Source organism: Chlorocebus sabaeus, chromosome 8, assembly GCF_047675955.1.
Source record: "Chlorocebus sabaeus isolate Y175 chromosome 8, mChlSab1.0.hap1, whole genome shotgun sequence".
Lineage (NCBI taxonomy): Eukaryota > Metazoa > Chordata > Mammalia > Primates > Cercopithecidae > Chlorocebus > Chlorocebus sabaeus.
The window spans coordinates 107,826,167-107,840,385 of NC_132911.1; the positions used below are offsets into that span (position 1 = coordinate 107,826,167).

Consider the following 14,219-nt stretch of genomic DNA (forward strand, 5'->3'; position numbering starts at 1 on the left):
ATTAACCTTTAAATTTTTTCTAACATGAACATTTCCATACTGTGTTCTTTATGGAATTTATAATTATAGTATAAGTAGGGGGTTTTTTGCTTAATTTTACCTTTGGAATTATGTTTTATAAAACGTATCTTTAGGAAAAGTAAATATTCAATTAAGTGTTTTGTAGTGAATTTTATACCGTAAAATTTTTTTCTTGAGTATTTTGATATTTTGTACTTTTGTTTCTTTTTGTTCTTGAATGTTTAAGATTTCTTGAAAGTAGGAAAAATTTATTTTAGTCTAAAGCGGTATTCCAAATCAGTCTTCTTATTAAGTACTAGTTTAAGCCATCCAGTCTGGAAAAAGGCATCAGGGTTCTGTTCTTGGTCATTATCAGCAGCTTGATAATTTCTGGTAATTTCTGAATTGTTGTAAAATAAGCATATTTTATTCTTAATGGAAAAAATGATGTAAGACAAACAAATGTTTTATATGACAAATCAGGTGGTAGAATTTGGAATTAAATACTACTAATATCTTAAGAAGTAAATTCTTTCATAGTAATCAGGAAGTGAAATTTCATGATTTATGAAGTTAGTTGCTCATTTGAAATTAGTTCAGTTTTCTCTGCATATACAGACAAGTTTGTAATACCAAGACTGTTTTTCAGTAACCATTCTTCTTATGATAAAGAGCATGCTATAGTTTGGAAATAAAATGTATTTTATTTTATTTTATTTTATTTTTATTTTTGAGACAGGGTCTCACTCTGTCACCCAGGCTAGAGTTCAGTGGCACAACCCCGGCTCACTGCAAGCTCCACCTCCTGGGTTCATGGCATTCTACTGCCTCAGCCTCCCATGTAGCTGGGACTACGGTGCCTGCCACCATGCCTGGCTAATTTTTTTGTATTTTTAATAGAGACAGGGTTTCACTATGTTAGCCAGGATGGTCTCGATCTCCTGACCTCGTGATCCTCCCACCTCAGTCTCCCAAAGTGCTGGGATTATAGGCGTGAGCCACAGTGCCCAGCCTGGAAATAAATTATTTTAAACTCCCTCAGTACATACTCTCTTTTTTTCTGCATTTAAAAATGTATTACATGTTGGATTTCAAAGACAAAATCAAAGAAAAACAGCACTGCCCAAAATAGGAAGGCATTTAAAAGATAAGCTTTTTTAGGCCAGGCACAATGGCTCATTCCTATAATCCCAGCACTTGATGAGGCCAAGGCGGGCAGATCATGAGGTCAGGAGTTTGAGACCAGACTGACCAACATGGTGAAACCCTGTCTCTACTAAAAACACAAAACTTACCTGGGTGTGGTGGCATGCACCTGTAATCCCAGCTACTCAGGAGGCTGAGGCAGGAGAATCGCTTGAACCCAGGAGGAAAAGGTTGCAGTGAGCCAAGATCATGCCACTGCAGTCTACCCTGGGTGACAAAGTGAGACTCCTTCTAAAAAAAAAAAAAAAAAAAAAAAAAAAAAAAAAAAAAAAAAAAGAGAACCTCTTTATGTAACTATAGTGAATTTTTAAAAATAGCAAAGTATTTGAAAATAGTGCACCTAATTTAATAGATGGCCATTTAATAGGTTGAAATTATTGTAAATGTTCAGTAAATTTATGGTTGTAGACAAAATTATTGGAAATATTTAGTTTAGAAATGATTACTTCACATCATTTGGATTGAGAAATTTTTCTAAAAGGTTTTGTCACTGTGGAGATGTTCTAGTTTGTCATCTGTAAACTTGGTAAGCATTTAGTTTTTATAGGAGATTTCTATTCTGATCTTTGTATCACTGAGGCCCTCTTACTAGGTTCTTACTAGGCTTCTTTTTTGAAAAGTATTTCTCCTTCCCCCAAAGGAAACATTCTAAGACTCAATGAGCCCTCACACTATGGTTAGCTTCTAATTATGTTCAAATTCTAATATACACTTAGAATCTTCATGCTTCTGTTTCATTGTGTCAGAAACCTTGTTAACATAGTGCTTGTTTCTATGAGACATAGACATATTTAATTCAACTGCAATTAAATCTGGTAACAGTACCAAGTGTATGCCTGTTGTAAATGGTGGTAAGTGAGAACATTAGCCAATCAGCAGAATTTCAGATAGATATCAAATACCCTTGGTGCAAACTGCATTTGTGGATAAAGAGGCCCCATGTGTTTGTCTTTTTTAAATTGATTACAGATGATCATTTCTATTTGCACGTGAGATATGTGTTCAGTTGAAACATAACAATAGTTAAAACATTATTACATTGGCAAGGGAAGAATTCTTAGTTTGCACAAAATTTTCATAAAAGCTCACATCATATTCTCATGAACTTGCTATATTACCAAATATGTTTGATGAAAATGATTTTATACATGCATTAATATCTATATATGCAGATATGTAGATATACAGTCATGTGCCACATAATGATGGTTCAGTCAAGGATGGATGTCTGTATGACAGTGGTCCCATAAGATTATAATACTGTATTTTTACTGTATCTTTTCTATGTTTGGATATACAAAATACAATTGTGTCACAGTTGCCTATAGTATTGAATAGAATAACATGCTGTACAGGTTTGTAGCCTAGGCACAACAGTACTATATCATAGCCTGGGTGTGTAGTAGGCTATACCATGTAGGTTTGTATAAGCACACTATATGATACACAATAATGAAATCACACCCATCTTGCTTTTTATATTAAATAGTTTGCAACTTGATGGTATCTTTTAAATTTTAAAATATTTGTTGTAAAATAATTTACCAGAAGTGATTACATGGTGCTTATGAGTTTATTCAGTATAATTTATGTGTCTTTTATTTCATCATAATTTATGAAAATATTTTATTTTGTATGATGGAATGAACAAAAAACACTGTACTTGTTTTTGTTTTTACAAAGAAATTCTTTATATTTTCTGTCTAAAACAAAGATCCAGCCATAATTGTGATAGTACCTGGGCACCTAAAAGAGGGAATACTGTTACTATCCTTAATCAGTCTTAACTGGTTATTGATTAGATGAAAAGTTGAGTTTATTAGTTATAGAAGAGTCTGGTAACTGGTTATTGGATAAATGAAAAAGAAAGAGTTCTCATTAGAACCCTTCATTAACTGCACTAAAAAGTAGAATATTTGACTGTGGCATGGTAATGAGAAATATGGGAGAAATAGAGGGGATGCTCTTAGCTTCTTTCAAGGTTCACCGAAGTCTGCTAGTCATTATAATACTATATGCAAAATAAGTACTTGTCGCATATTATCATTTGCCTAAGACATGGCTGCTTAAGTAAGGTAGTTGACTCTATGTTTCTCTTTTAAAATGAGGCTGTTTAAATGCAATAGTACATAATAAAACTATAACCACAGGAAATCCAAAAAACCAAAAATATTTTAAATGTATATGATACAACTATATTTATATATTGAGATTTTATGTATTACATTAATTTTTATTTGCTAAAGTTATATTTTTATGTAAGCTTAGTTATGGACTCATTAATGGATCATATTCAGATAAACTATGGCAAATGACTTAATTGATACTTTTAGTTAGTAGTGAAATCATTTTCAAAATATTTCATTTTCATCCCCTTATTAGTCATATAAATTTTGTACTTCCTGAAAAAAAGTTTTTTATTGACTCTAAGATAAGTTTTGCCATATTCCTTACAAGAATGAAAGCATTGGTGAATTACTTGACAGTTGCAGAATGTGCCACTTTGAAAAAAATGTTTCTAATTAAATACTGTATAATAAAATGTCCAGTTCAGGCGTCACCATGAGAGAATTATTTTTTCTTCTTTGACTTTGTATTTTACATGCTTTCATTGGGTCATATAGTATCTAGTACAAAGAAAATTGACCTGGTAATCAGGATACCCCTGTTCTATTTCTGGCTCTGCAACTGAACTTGTTTTATATCATTGGGTAAGTCACTGGAACTATGTGTGCCTCTGTTACTCACTAAAATTAATTAATGAGTGAATTGAGAATAATTTTTCATATTTGGATCCACGTAATATGAAAACTATTGGATTGATAACACATAAAGTAATCCAAAATACAGGAAAATACTAGGTGAAGAAAGAAGCTTCATTTATTTGTGTAGTTTTTAATACTTTCTGCAAACAATAAAATCTTTTCTTAGAGATGGAATATATGGAAACCATTATTTCATCCACTTCATACCAATTTCATTTTAACATTTGAGGAACCTCTTTTAGTAGTGTGGAAAATGTATATCTAGGGAAATTTTGTGTTTAAAAACACGATGCAACATATGAAAGTCAGCATTAGCCTAGGTTATTAATAAACTGTGATTGTCCTACCTTATTCTTCTTTGAGAAGCAGGTGGATTGATGATGGAAACAAAAATATAGCATGTATCATTTTAATGTGTATTAGTACATTTCAGAAGAATATGAAGATTTTTTTTCTAGTGGTTAATCCTGTTAGCAGTATGGTTTGTAATTTGTGATGAGATTTAATGTCTTATTTTCAACAGGTGAAAAAATATGTTCATATAATAATGAAAATGATATTAAATTTCAAAATGTCATTTCTTTTCCGGTTTTCTATAATTCATACTAAGATTTCTGGTTTTTTTCTAAGAAAAATTATTTTGGTCATCTTAGCTAGTACTAATGGACTTAGTCTAATGGAAAGTTTTTATTTTATCACTATTCATATAAAGAGACAAATTTGTTATAGGAAATCGTTCTCTAAAGAGCTATAATTTTAATATGTTGATATTGCAAGTATATTTTGATGCAATATGCTTTGCTATATACATCACTCAAAAAGAATGATGCAACTATTGCAGAACTTAAATGTGGTGTTTGATTTTAGAATTTGTAGTAGCTGATTCAGCGCTAAGTGTGTAAATTAAAATAGAAAATTTTGGTTTTGTGGCATATTGTTCATCTGTGTCAATCATACCAATATCTTTGGAAGAAATTTTTTCTTAGAATTCTGATTTTAACAGACATTTTTCTGTTTTGAAGTCACTGTATAAAATGTTATTTGAACTTCTTCACTAGCACTGAGGGAAAAAGTATTTCCAAAACATGTGTCATATCTGTTATAGTTGATGGATTTGGATGGATACATTTTAGCATAAATTTTAATAATCTATAAAGTGGCATTTGTAAGAATCTGTTGAATGAATAGGATTAAAAGGGAATATGATCAAAGAAAATCTGTCTACATTGAAGTTTAGTTTGGATTTTTAATGCTGAAATGAAGCCATATATTTCAGCTACTCTTCTAATAAAGACCTGTACTATAATTATTACTTCATAAAATTTTTATGATATTTTGCTGTATTGAAATAATTCAATTAAATATTAGCCTGATGACCATTCTTTGTTTTTGTGTGCACACTGGTTTACCTGGGAAGCATAAAAGGAATAGAAATCTGTTGAAACTATTTTTATTGCTCTTTTTGGTGATGACTCAATTAAATCTTTTCTTCAGACAATTAAAAGTTCGAAAGCATTGTAACAGACTTTAAATTAACTCAGTAATGTCTTGAACAATGTGGTCATACAACTAACACTGTTTTTACTAATGGTATCTTTCTTCAGCATTGGTGTTCAGGATTTGCTGTACGTAAATAATTGTAAACTTTTGGATCCTCTTTATTTCTACACTAACTTTATTTTTCTAAATCTGCTAACCTATAGTAGCAAAATCAACTTGCCATTAGTTCTTATGTATTTTTTTGTGGAATGCATTTGATTATATCTTCCCTAAAACTGTACACAGGATTCTTTCTCAAAATGATTTGAGGCCCTTTCCATCAGTGTCACTTTTTACCTTTTGAGTACATCCACTCACTCCCATCTCCTTTGTCTATGTCTGTCCATTACACGATGTGATCACAGAAGAACTGGACTCTACGAGGAGAAGATATGCAGGTCTGTCTCTTCTGCTTTTTTTGTTATTATTTTATTTATCTAACTTTTCCTAGAAATGTTTAATCATTTTTTATTCATTTCATAATTTTTCATTCCTTTGTAATATAACAAAATATTAAATCTTATGAGTATTTTAATTTAGGCATTTTTATATTCAACTATCAACAGCAACTGCTCCAATTAGATGGATAAAAGTAAAATAATTAATTTTTTAATATGTATATATATAATTTTTCCATAAACTGAATAAAGGCAAATGGAATGTGTGTGTATGTGTATGCTTAGGTACACACACACACAGAGAGATATATATGTTTGGTTTCAAGCATTTTAGACTTAAAACTAGTTTCTGGTTTTTTAAAATAATTTCAAAAGTATTTGATTCCTAACATGAGTTCATCAGTGTTCTACACTGTGGAGAATACCAAAGACCTAATACCCTAAAAAAGCTATCAATATCACTGAAGAGTTAAGAGATGTGGATAACATGCTCTGTTTATGTGTCAGTGCAGCTTATTCTGACAATATATTCTACAGAAATATAAACTGAAATAAAGCTTATTTCAACTAGACAGTCAGAAAAAGTGTCTTAGAAGAGGTAACACTTGAGCTGAAACTTGAGCATTCATTAAACACATTTGGTACTGTTCTAGGTGCTGGAAGTAACAGGAGACACACAATAGCTCCCTATCCTTGCAGGTGTTTCCTAGTGTGGGTGTATGTATGTGTGTGTGTGTATATATATCCTTGCAGGTGTTTCCTAGTGTGAGTGTATGTATGTGTGTGTGTATATATATATTATGTATGTACATATATATGCACATATATATAAAATATAATGGAATCAGTAAAGATGGTATGATTCCTTTCCCCTGGGAAGGATAGATATTAGTTCAAGAAAGACTTCGTAGAAGAATTTGGTTGAATATTAAAAGCTAGAACACTGTTAGCCTCTTGTGTCGAGAGCATTTCAGGCAGAGGAAACAGTATGGCCAATAGCTTCACACAAGTTTAGGCAAAAGTAGGCAGAGACCAGATTTATAAAGATTGTGTAAGTTACTGAAACATATAAAGCAACAGAATAGGTAGATATTTGTTTCTAAAAGATTACTTTGGCAGTTATGTAAAAGATGGACTGCAGCAATATAAGCAGAAAGATCATATATGGAGATAGTGTAATGAATCAGTTAAGAAATGATAATGGTCTGAATTAAGGTATCAGTAGAGGCAATCAATACATGAGAAGTTATGTAAAGATGTAGAACCTACAAGTCCTGGTCACTGATCAGACTGGATATTATTGATGCAGGAAGAAGAGGAATAGAATGATTTCAGGTGACTGAAATGTTTGATGGTACATTTTATTAGGATAGGGAATATATGTTGTACAAGTTTCAGGGGAAAGACAGAATTCACTTTTAGAAATATTCACGTATAAATATCTTGTAGAGATGATTGGTTGTCTGGAATTCAGGAGAGAAGTCTGTGTTAGAGACATAGACTAGGGTAGCATATCAGCATTCAAGTGATGCCATTGGAATTAATGGAATTGTCAGTAGTATATGAAGAGTAAGAGAGACAAGAATCAAAATTTGGGGATCACCAGCACTTATTTACATTTAAGGAATGGATGAAAGAACAAAAGCCAGAAAACTATGTTGAAAATGATTAAAGACAGTAGGATATTCATGAAAGAAGAGAATTTAAAAAAATCTATGATAGAAGTGAATCTTAAGAAAGGGGTATAAGCAGCAGAGACAAATTCTAGAGAAGACAAATATGTTGTTAAATGGTAGAACTAGTCAATAATGATCTTTGCCTTATTGATTCAGTAAAGTTGTGGGTAGAAACCAAATAGAAGGGAAAGGAGATGGGAAAGAAAAAAATGAAAGTAGTTAATATAAAATAGGCTTCTTGATGGCTTGGGGAAATTTTAAAGTTAAGAATACCATGGGAAATGAGACAGGGAGCTCACCAAGGATATCCTGAAGAATGGTTATAGTTTAGCTGAGTGGAGACCTTAAATTTGTGATGGCATTGGTTCTCTAAGATTGTGTAATGATTGGCTCATTAGTACACTTTGGATGTAGTAATTAATCATTTGGATCACAGTTGGAACTTTGTGGGCAGTTATATAGAAAGTAGAGGAGAATAGGGATATTTAGGGTGGCTGGCAAGGGAAGTAGTTGAAGTGATGTTCAAATGGATTGGGAAGGATGTTGTGTTAAATCATGTTTTCATGTAAAATCATGCAGAATTTTTGATGAATTGGGAGAGAAGGTCTTAATGAAAGAAATGAAATTTGTGGTGATACCTAAGGCAATAGAAGCAAGCTAAGCAGGTTATTATGAGAGACAATTTAATTATCTTTAGAATTTTCAGATGTTGGACAATTCCAAATAATGTGAAGATAAAATGTTTGTTTTGAGGAGTGAGTTTCCAAGATGGAGCATGGATTACAGTTTGGGAATGCAAATAAAGCAACAAATTTTGATGCTAGCATTTTTATACAGACATTGAAATTATTGGGGGCCTCAGCTTGATAGATACGTGAAGGAAATTGCCTGGAATATAGATGGTAGCAACAAGGAAGAATAATGGTATGAACATAAAAGTCATAGACTTCACATAGATTAGAAAAGTAAACATGTGGAAGCAGCAATTCATACGAAAAAGAATGCTGATGCCATTTCCGAGCTTCTATAGTATATATGTAAGTTAAAGGATTTTGAGCAGCTTCCCCTCAGAATGTTTCTGAGGGAGATAGTATTCTTGAAGGGTCAACATTCCATTCATGATACGAAGGGAAATGAACTTTCTCTGATGAAGTTGAGGGATATATTGTATTTAAGTAAAAGGAACAGGGTTTTAGACCACAGTAGAAAAGATTAGGAGGTCTCTAAGCAATGCAGAAAGAATTAGAGAAAGAAGCTCAGGATAGTAGGGTTTTGACATACCAACTGGAAAATGTTAAGAATGAGTGCTGGTTGGAAGGAATGAACCATGTAATTTAGTAGTAGCAAAACAAGGAGAATAATAAGGAATTTAAGCTTTGAGGGGGAAGAAAATTCAGAGGTACAACTTAAAGGTTGAGCAAAGGAATCTTTATGATATGCATAAAGGCAGAGGAAAAGGACTTGGTTGAGAGAATTTGAAGACTCCAAAGAGGAGAAGATTAATAATGGAAGCAACTTTTCTTACAAAAAAAAAAAAAAAAAATGGTATCTAGGATGTGTGTTGAATGTTTAAATTTATGGAAGCAAAAATGTTTTATTGTCTTCAAATATTAAGTTCTAAATTAATTATCATAGTAACTAAACATAATTTGAAGTCTTTCTTAACATACACTTTTAAAATTGTAATGGTAGCTATAGATCTATAACACCCATTTTCCTCCTAGTATGATGAAGTTGAAGCCTGAGCTTTCTGGATTTCTGTTACAGACCCCTAATACTGTAAGGGAGACATGGTCTATATAACCAGCATTGTATTTGGGATTCTACAAACTCACATAAGCCTAGAGATAAATAAAGACTAATGCATTCTCTTCCAAAGTAAGAGTAAAGTGAGAATAATACAGAGGATAGGAAAACATTCAGAGAAAAAGGAAATCATTTTAGAAGAGGAAGCAGTAAATTTTGTGACAAGCAATTCAGAATATATTTCACCTGTTTAATAAAAGCAAACTAAAGTTAAGGCTTTTCAAAAACTGACTGTAGTATGTGGCCAATAAAAGGTAATATCTTTATTATTCTGTCACTCACATCTCTAATGAATATGCAAGTTGGTTATCATTCTTTATAAATTTTAGCCCAAAATATGATGGAGAAATAATTTCACAAGTCCAATTACTTCACTAACATATTTGGTCAAAGAATATGTTTTATGTTTTAAACCACAATTATAAGACCTTCAATTGCATTACAAGGTCCAATTACAATCACTACATCATTCTACACAATAAATGGAGGAATTGATTACACATCTGAAAGCAACAAAAAAATGTTGACTTAGCACTTGCAAATCATAATGAAGTTTCTTTTAAATGAGAAGTAGCATGCTTTATTAGGGTGTATTACACCTTTTCTTACTCATATGAAATTTCATATCACAATTTTTTAAAATCATTGTTAAACAAGTCTAATACAAAATAATTTTTTAAAATACTATTTGTTAAGTTACATAAACTAATATCTTAAGTTTCAACTACAAAAATTTTTAGAATTACTTCCAGACCTGATTTAGAGCATTTGACAAGATTGGTGCTTGTATAATATACATTTTACTCATAAGGAGATCTCAGCTTAAAAAATGTTTTGTCAGCTGTGTTTCTCACCAGTCTCTTAGATCAATTATTATTATTGTGATATTTATTTTTGTTATGTTATTATGTTAATAATTATTAAATTATTATTATAGTTGGATCTGTGCTACCTTAAGAGTTTGAGAAAATACGTTATAAATTACTATTTCAGACTGATCCATTTGTCTTCCAGATATTAATGTTAATTTGAAAAGCTTAACAATTCAAATGGAATAGATTTCAAACATTTCTTAATAAAAATACAGTTGGGAATAAGTAACATATATTTTGTGTTGTAATCATAATGTTTAGTAAAACAATCACTTCCTGTTAGGGTTAGCTAAGTGAAACTTCTAAAAATTAATACAATTACAGTACTCTTTTCTGTTTTGGTTCTCTGATTATTCTGAATGTTGCCCATTGGTATGTATTATCTTAGTCCATTCAGACTGCTGTAACAAAATGTCATAAGCTAGGTGGCTTATAATGCACAAAAATTTATTTCTTACTGTTCTGGGGACTGGAAAGTCTAAGTAAGATCAAGGCGCCAACAAATTTAGTGTCTGGCTAGGGCCTGCTTTCTGGTTCATTGACCGCCATCTTTTTTTCTCTTTGTCTTAATATGGTAGAAAGGGCAATGGATCTCTGTTGGCTTCTTTCATTATGGCACAAATCCCACAACACCCACATGACCTAATTACCCGCCAAAGGCTCCATCTCCTAATATGCTCACTTTAGTGGTTAGGGTTTCAACATGAATTTTGAGGAGACACAAATATTCAGACTATAGCATGTATATTTCAAACTTGTATATCAATTCTTGTCAGATTTGAGTGGCATATATGACATGTTTTGAATGCTCTGTGCTTTTATATGGCATATTGTTGCACTTATGTCCTTAAAAGTAAAGAGAAGTAACATTCATTATAGTAGTAATTTAATATATGTGCATGTACAGACACATATAAATGCACATATAAGCTGTTCTTGAAATTTTCCAAAATCTTAATTATTATCAATTGTATTTCACATTCTATCCATTTTATAGATACTCCGTGTGCATTGATTACATCTTTTATTTGATTAACTCAGTATTATTGATGAAAGTCAAAGACGGAGATACTCAAGATGGCTCAGTCATGAAAACCTTATATAACCCTAGTACCCTGAAATCTTGAAAATGCAAATCACTCAGTCTATAAGGAGGCACAAAGTGTCAATGCTATGTTCAATACTGGGATAGATAGTTTAAATGTTAGTATATAGGAATATTTTATATAAGCTTAAGCTTAAATATTTTATTAAGTATTATGATACATCTAAAAGTCTCAAATGAAATATATATGTACATATAAAATATCACATATGACAGCTTCTATTGATAAAGTATAATACTTAAGCTCAATTTACTAAAGCTTATAAATATTCAAATAAAAGAAAATAATTAAAGCTCTTGGAACTCAAAAGAGTAAGGATACCCCAACATGGAACAAATAACTATGGAACAATTAGCTATTTAGTGATTAAGTAAGTTATTTAAAACGAGGTTTGGAATGCACCATTTTGTAGTTATTTTTTGATATAAAATTTCATCTACACTGGAAATTAAATCCTGAATTTAAGATGTTACTGTTAAATTATTAATGTATTACTCATACATTCTGAATACTATAACATTCTGTTTTACCTACGCCTATCACCCACCTTAACTCTGTGTCCTAAAAATTTCAGCTGTTAGGGAAAATATTTGTTCCTGTAAGAAATGTTGGTCTGAGAAGCAGTATAAGAGCAGGTTCTGGAACTAAACTGCCTCATCAGCTCCACCACTTACTTGCTCCATGATCTTGTGAAAGTTACCCTGTGCCTCAGATTCCTTATCTGTAAAATGGGAATAATTATAGTACTACCTCAAATGGATGTTGCAAAGATTAAGTTAGCCAAAATATAATGTGCAAAACACATGAAAACTGTGTCCACTACAGAGCAAGCCCTATAAAAGAATTTTTTTACAAAAATACATGAAAACTGAATTTTTATTTCAGATCATCTGCATTTTGATGTGTATGCATTGTTTCCATTATCTAGAATTAATTCTTTGTTATATGCATTACAGATATACTAGTTTGTGATTGCTAGTTTAGGAGATAACTGACAAGCAAATCTATGCATCAAGCTTATTGCACCTGTACTCTTAAGCTTTATCATTTCTGAAAAACATAGTTGGGTGGAAGGAGGAAGAGCATTGAAATCAGACAGGTATGAATTATTATTCAGGTTCTGCCAGTCACTAGGGATATGACTTTGGGCTGGCTGCTTAACACTTCTTATTAATCTTATTAAACTCCAGCTAGATTAAGGGGTTAATTATGTTTTAATGAAAGCATAAAATATTTATTTCTGTGAAAAAAGAAAGCCATCCTAAAAATAAAAGCAATGAAATAAATTTAAAAAGAGGAAGAATCCTGAGTGCAACGTGGCAGGTATAAATTTCGGAATATCAAAATAATCATAAATAAAAGGCACACAAGTTGGGAAGATATTTGCTGCAACTCAGATAAAATGTTAAAAGCCTTAACATCTGAATAACTTTTACAAAGTATATATTCAATAAAACTCTAATAGAAAAAATAGGCAAAGGATATATACAGACATTTCTCTAAACAAGACATGCAGTGGTAAGTAAACATATGAAAAAATTTCATTTCAATCATGACTCAATAAATACTATTTTAAATGAGATATCATGTCCACCTATTTAAAACACCATGGTGATGCCTGTATGTGGAGAGAAAAAATTTGAAAAAAAACCATGGTAAGAGTGTGATAACAGAGTAGCAGTGAAATTTAGCATAACCTTTCCGTAAAGCACTTCTGCGATATAAATGAAGAACCTTAAAAATGTTCATAAACTTTGGACTCTGTAGAAATAGAAATTCAAATAAAAACATATGTATGATATGTTCACTAAGCATTATTTGTAACAATAAAAATGATCTTACCATGAATATTAAATAATGGGGCAATGGCTAAATAAGTTATATGCATATACAACCATTTAAACGAAGAAATTTTTTTCCATATACATTAGAAACACATTTCTTTTTTGTAATTTGAAAGAAATTGGAAGTAGTATCTGTAAAGAACTTGTTATGAAGTTTCATCCACAGTAAAAAATCAAACACTGGTAGCTCTTATTAATTATTACACAACTCAAATTATGTCGAGGTTATTTTTTAGATAAATACATTATTAACTCTTTATGATTTATGTTTGTTATAAGCAAAATCAGCAGGATTTTGAATCCAGATTTAATACCTCAGTAACCTGTAATGATGAATTAGTAAGGAGTTTGTATAATACCCACTTCCAGGATTATTTTTAAAAAGAGAAAATTTCTTTTAATAGTAGAACTGGGCATTGGACTATACCTTGAACACTTCATTTGTTCATCCGTAGCACCAGAAGCAAGACAAATTACTTCTAGATTTTTCTTCAAAAAAAATAAAAAGGCCGGGCGGTGGCTCACTCCTGTAATCCCAGCACTTTGGGAGGCCAAGGCGGCCGGATCACGAGGTCGGGAGATCTAGACCTTACTGGCTAGCACGGTGAAACCCCGTCTCTACTAAAAATACAAAAAATTAGCCGGGCACGGTAGCTCACGCCTGTAATCCCAGCACTTTGGGAGGCCTAGGCGGGCAGATCACGAGGTCAGGAGATCGAGACCATCCTTGCTAACACGATGAAACTGCATCTCTACTAAAAATACCAAAAATTAGCTGGGCGTGGTGGCGGGCGCCTGTAGTCCCAGCTACTCGGGAGGCTGAGGCGGGAGAATGGCGTGAACCCGGAAGGCGGAGCTTGCAGCGAGCCCCCGGGCGAGATCCTGCCACTGAGCTCCACCCTGGGCAACAGAGTGGAGACACCATCTCAAAAAAACAAACAAAAACCGAAACCATGCTTTTATTAAAGAACAATAAAACAAGTAATGTTTTATTCTCTGTTGCCCTG

General features: G+C 32.1%; 1 protein-coding gene across 49 annotated transcripts in view; it reads left to right on the forward strand.

The window, feature by feature from the left end:
- RIMS2 (regulating synaptic membrane exocytosis 2) overlaps positions 1–14,219 on the forward strand; it is a 765,294-nt gene that overhangs the window by 541,176 nt on the left and 209,899 nt on the right. For 28 of the 49 annotated variants that reach the window (XM_073018262.1, XM_073018263.1, XM_073018266.1 and 25 more), the window contains one exon: positions 5,876–5,908. The exons of the other annotated variants lie outside the window; for them this stretch is intronic. In XM_073018262.1, coding sequence (XP_072874363.1) covers positions 5,876–5,908 — 33 coding nt within the window. The remainder of the gene's footprint in view (positions 1–5,875; positions 5,909–14,219) is intronic. 49 annotated transcript variants of the gene reach the window in all.